The sequence below is a fragment of the Cyprinodon variegatus genome, unplaced genomic scaffold, assembly GCF_000732505.1.
Source record: "Cyprinodon variegatus isolate N-32 unplaced genomic scaffold, C_variegatus-1.0 Scaffold2, whole genome shotgun sequence".
In the NCBI taxonomy this organism is placed as follows: Eukaryota; Metazoa; Chordata; class Actinopteri; order Cyprinodontiformes; family Cyprinodontidae; genus Cyprinodon; species Cyprinodon variegatus.
Window position 1 is genome coordinate 2,700,014 of NW_015150455.1, and position 5,528 is coordinate 2,705,541.

At 38.1% G+C, this 5,528-nt stretch overlaps 1 protein-coding gene across 4 annotated transcripts in view; it reads left to right on the forward strand.

Annotated features, from left to right (window-relative positions):
• Positions 1-2,340: 2,340 nt before the first annotated feature.
• The window catches only part of nr4a3 (nuclear receptor subfamily 4 group A member 3), a 24,033-nt gene continuing 20,845 nt past the window's right edge, over positions 2,341-5,528 (forward strand). For 2 of the 4 annotated variants that reach the window (XM_015400165.1, XM_015400242.1), the window contains exons 1-2: positions 2,341-2,670; positions 5,252-5,422. Coding sequence is in view for 2 of the 4 variants with exons in the window: in XM_015400086.1 (XP_015255572.1) it covers positions 4,509-4,590; positions 5,252-5,422 (253 nt within the window). In the remaining 2 variants the exon portion in view is untranslated. Of the gene's footprint in view, positions 2,671-4,197; positions 4,655-5,251; positions 5,423-5,528 lie in introns of those variants that run through there. The other 2 variants (XM_015400086.1, XM_015400004.1) reach the window with 2 other exon arrangements.

The following is a 5,528-nucleotide window of genomic DNA, read 5'->3' on the forward strand; positions in this document are numbered from 1 at the left end:
CAAAAAAAATTGTAGATTTATTACAACAAATACATATTTAAGAAGCATAATTGTATTTCTTAACTGACATAACAATGTTGTAAACTGATAGAAAGAATCTACATAATATTATGAAATTCTTTTAAGGAACTTAGTGATTCATAAATGTGATAAATCAGCAAAAATAGATCATTTATTTTCGAAACATTACCATGTTACCCCATAGTTCTGCTATCTTCAGTTTCCAATGCTGAATCATGTACAGAGTACTTTTTTGTATGTAGTCTGTTATTTTTACATGTATGTTTTAAACTGAATACACAGAAGGACTAGCTCTGAAGTGCTTGAAAAAAAAACTATTATTGATTTTAAAAAACATTTTCTGAATGCTTCAGTTGTTGTTTATATTTAACTGATAGTTAGCAATGCATTAAGTAAAGTTTTCAAAATGTAATTATCAGTTAATTAGGGTAGTTTTTACAGAGACAAAACTAACCTGGGCTGTTTAAGCACTCCGGCCAGGGAAACTAGCGCCAAAGGAGTATTACAAGGTAAGTAACTCCTTAAACTTTAGGGAATGCTATTTTTAAATAATCAGGAATGTCAGCACTGAGCCATCGTCAGATTTAAATGTCCCACTTTCTAAAATAAACTCAAACTAATCTCATTTTCTCCTGAAGCTGTTTTGAATTTTGGCCATTTCAATCTGGCACGTGCTTTGGCACAGACAATGGTGAACTGCAGCCAGATTCTAGGAGATTATCCTCCTTTGAGGGCTTCTGTTGCAGAAAAGAGTGAGGTCATCTATTTGGATCATAATATTTCATAAAAAAGCTTTTTGGGGTGACGTGTTAAATACCTGAACAATTTTAATCTATACACTAAATAGCTAAAGGTTCAGGGAGCTAAAATTAAACATTATGAGATTTTTTTTTTCACAACAAAGTAAATAAACTGAGTATATGGAAAGTAACATTTACACCACTTGGTCATTTATGAAATGGAATACACTTCCTTGTTGCTGCAAACAAAGTCAACCCTCTTACATACATTTAATTGCAGGCAGTTGTGTAAAATTCATAATAATACAAAAAACTCAAGAAAGACTAGAAAATGGCCGCACTGAAACATAAAAACTAAAAGTGTGAGGCCCCACAGTTGTAGGCATACAGCAAACCGAATATTACTTGACTGGTTTGTGGTTGTGTCGTGTCATTTCGCCTGTCTTGTTCTGCTGTGGGCGACGGCCCCTGTGGATGTCTGTTGTTTCATATCTGTGATCTAAATGTTTCTTCCACCACTGATGTTCCTTTACTCGTGATGCTGTGAAAAAAAAAGAAAAAAAAAACATCCACTTTGTCTTATCGTGCTTAAAATCCCCTTTGTGGTGTGAACGTCTGTGGTGGTTTGGGTTAGATAACTGCCCGAACTGCTTTGTTTAGATCCACAAATCTATTATTATCTATATTCTGACTAAAACCACGTGTGCTTAAATAGTTAGTCGTAATGTGACTCGTCTGAGTTTATTGAGCACAGTTGTCTGGGTACAGCATACAGCAACATATATGTTAAAATATATGAAAACATAACATAATCATTTATTGAGTCTTTAATTTGCCACCTAATAAACTTTCATTATAGTTTATAATGCAATCTTTACTTTTCAACAAAAATCCTGGAGATTTCAAGGGTATTTTTTTCAGTAAACTTTTATTATAAATTTATTAATCTCCTTTTAAAAGTATTTTTGTTTTTTAAGAGAAAACTTTATGTGGTAAATGGTAATTTACCTTAAATTTATTTGATAAAGACTGCAAACTGCTCATCTTTTGCATCTCAGTGGTTCCAGAGACATTTTCAGTCTGTGGTGACCTCTCTTAACCTCTCTAATGTTGCAAATGAGGAACATGAGCAACTGCTATAAAGTTTAGAAAAACGATCAGGTGAAAGTCATGGTAATCTGGAAGTTTTAGGGTCATCTTTAAAAAAAAATATCTGACCGAAAATTGAAACGATAGAAAATCATATGAAGCTATTTAAAACACAGATTGCAGTGTTGTGGCAGCTGCTCACCCGGCGGATCCCCCTCAGTTTCCTGTCCTTTAACCATCAAACCAACAGCGCCTCTGTGTATCTCTCTCTCTGTCTGAATGATCCTCTCTCTACCCCCTCTCTCTCTCTCTTTCTCTCTCTCTCTCTGGCATACGCGCTCGGGGCTTATGTGTCTCGTACAGTACAGAGCGCGAGAGGGAGTGACGTCACCTCTCCCATGGCGTCACATTGACGTAGCGCATACCAGGAGCTCTAATGTGGAGGCAGAGCGCTCATAAATGCAGTATTTGACTTTCTCCCCTCAGACGGCGCACATAAACAAAGCCGCATTACAACTCCGAAAAGCAGCACTGACAACCCTCAGCTGTCCGGAGCGTTTTACTTTATTTATTTATTTTTATTGATTCTATTTTTTTAACAAACTTCTTTGTGTTTTTTTTTTAGAACAAGAAAATAAGACGATCGCTAAACTTTTTTTTCTTTTTACCTCCGATGACTTCGTGCCTCTTCAGAATATCTTAAAACCTTTTTTTTTACTTCTTTAATATTACAACTTTTTGTGATTATTCTGGATGGAAAAGGGGATACTTAATGTGAGGTTATAACCACATGTAAAGACGGAACCGCTACAGCAAAGCAGTAAGTAAACTGAATGAATGAATCGCTCACATTCTGTCTCCAATAGGTGATTTTTCCTGTAGAGAACAAACCTATTAGCTGTGCGTGTTTGCGTTCGCATTAAGTAAACCGCATGTCATGCTAAACTCAAACCCCAGTATCCTGTTTTTGCTTTTTTTTCACAACTTTCTCAGCATATAACCTGTTGCTACATGGACGCGCACTGCTCTCTGTGCTATCTCTCTTTGTGTGTTGTTTCCAAGTGAGGCTGAATTCGATTTTAATTTGCGCCGGGAAGGTATCATATCCTTTCTGGTTGTCATGGAAATGAGATGCCTCTTACTCAATGGCACAATGAAGAGGGGAGTCAGACGCACAAATGAGTCTGAGTGGAGAATAGTCCAGCTTACATTCATGTGGGATCTAGGGGAGAAGACTTTATTCTCTTCTATTTCAAATTCAGATTTACATATATATGGACATATGTTTTCAATTATGTTTATTTTATTATAAAACGATTGAATGTGTTGTTAAAAAAGAAAATAACAGGATTATATGAGGGGGTTTTCCCCAAAACTGCTTAAAGCATAGGTTTGCTTAAAAAACATAAAAAGTTTTTTTTTATTATTCAAATAAGGGTCAGTCTCATTATTCCACTTGTTTATGGAAAACAACGCACAACCACTGTCAATTTCATTTTTTTTACACCTTAATTAATTTTCCCCGAGGAAATGTGTTGACATTGCGTTGTGATCTATATCTTTTGCGCTTTGGGGCATTCCTGATGGAACTCTCACTAAGCTTGAGCTCACTTTAAGCACCTAGGCAGACACTTCTGACAGCCTCCCCTCTCAGGGCTGATTTACAGTACTCATATATTCCTCTTTTTTCCCTTTCTCCTTTATGTTCCCTCTGTTTGCTGGAAGCCTTCTCTTGCCCCCCTGTCTGCCCGGGGTTATTGGTGTGAGGGGCTACCGGGGCCCATACCGGCGCTCCGGGGCGCGTGTTTTGTGGCGCTTGTGTCGTTCTCTAGGTTACCGGTGGATGATCACGTTATTGGGGCCTGATCCGCTCTTCTGCATGACTTTCGAAGACAAAATACAAGCGGGTTGAGAATTACTTGAGAACTAGTCTTAGTTTTAATTTGGAAAAGTGCGCTTTTTAGACACATGTTAAGATAAGAGCGCATTTACGCACGCTTCAAACTTTACCTCAAAACGGAATATAAGAACACTAATATCTTTGTTTCTATAGGCTCTTATCAAGCATGAATGTTTTTTATGTTTTATCTTCGGAAGCTCATGCAAAATTGTTATACTCTAAATTGAATAATGACTTAACTGTTCCAAACCAGCTCTAATCAAATAAATGTTATACAACTTTTTTTTCCTATATAATTTGATATGTTAAATTAGGCGTCGAGACTGTAAAAGGGGAATCTACCAACAGAGGAACAAAAATAATTGCAAAGTTGCATTTTTGTTCTCCAATAGTTGGCAGGAAAGTAAGAATAAAAAATTGAGCCGCTGACGCGAAGTTTATTATGATTGTTGACATTACTATCCCGATGACGGTTGTGGTTATGACTTACGCAAATAAGGAAGCTGGAAGACAATGAGTGGTTTTTCAACTAATCGTATCACTGATTTTTCCTGCTTGAAAAGAGAGGGAGAGAGCTGGGGGAGAGAGACAAGACAGTATTTGACAGAAAGGGGGCGCTCCGGGTCTTGAAATCCCCCTGCATATGTGGGTCCTCCTGCATTTGACAGGGAGCCGGACGAGCGCCGCGCGCAGGAGCCCCCCTGGTTGAAAGGTTTCAGGTCCGACTTTTCCCACAACATCTAGTTTATTAAGACTGGATGAACCTTGAGCGGAGTGCGATCACAGACAGGAGAAGTGATGGCCCGGACGCGCTGTTTTTAAAAATATTCACCTTTATAGGTGTGTAGGTCCTTATTTATTTATTTTTTTTTCCCAACTTCTTATGTTTGAATTCATCCTTTTGGTGAGCAAATTCTACTTATCTTTAAATAACAGCTGTGCGCCTTTTTTGTGTTAGAATGAAACCTGTCACCCACGTAAGTGCAAGTTCTGAAATGAGCCGGCAGACCTTAGTTGTGGTTCCTAATATTTACTTTGCCGCATAGATTTTAGTCTTAAAATCAATCAGTGGTTGATAATGGGGTGTAAATATTTGCCTTGCATGATATCAAAGGGGTTTTGCATGGATTCTGGTTTCTATAGACTGTTTTATTACCAACATCTTATTTAGTGTACTTTTATGCCTCTGTGCGTCTCTGCAATTGGTTTTGCGCACTTTATCTGTTAGGATAGTTGATAAATGATTACTTATTTTTAAGAATGAACTCATTTTACTGTCTTTAATATGTGCATTTCCTTGTTTAGAATTTTAGAGTGATATTTAATACCTTTCTTAGAATTTGTCATCCGAAGTTATGCATGCACGAATTGTGGTAATTATAGTAACGCATACCTTGCTCTTTGTGTGTTTTTGCTTTGATGGAAGCTACGTGCACAGGGGTGTCATTATCTATGTTTTCCTTCAGGTTCTTTCTACTAATCTGCACATGTGTTTCTGCAGACACAGGTTCGGAAGAGCGCGCCCAGCCGAGCTCGGAGCCCCGGCGATCGGTCCCCTTTTGTGCCACGTCCGCCGAGTCCCCCCCGCTCCAGGAGCTTTGTCCCGGCCGCAGCCACGAAACCCCCAAACCCCGGACACCCAGCACCATTCAGCGCGAAGCTCTTTCACCAGGTAAACAACTTGGACACGTCTTTCTTTCTTTCTTTCTTTCTTTCTTTCTTTCTTTCTTTCTTTCTTTCTTTCTTTCTTTCTTTCTTTCTTTCTTTCTTTCTTTCTT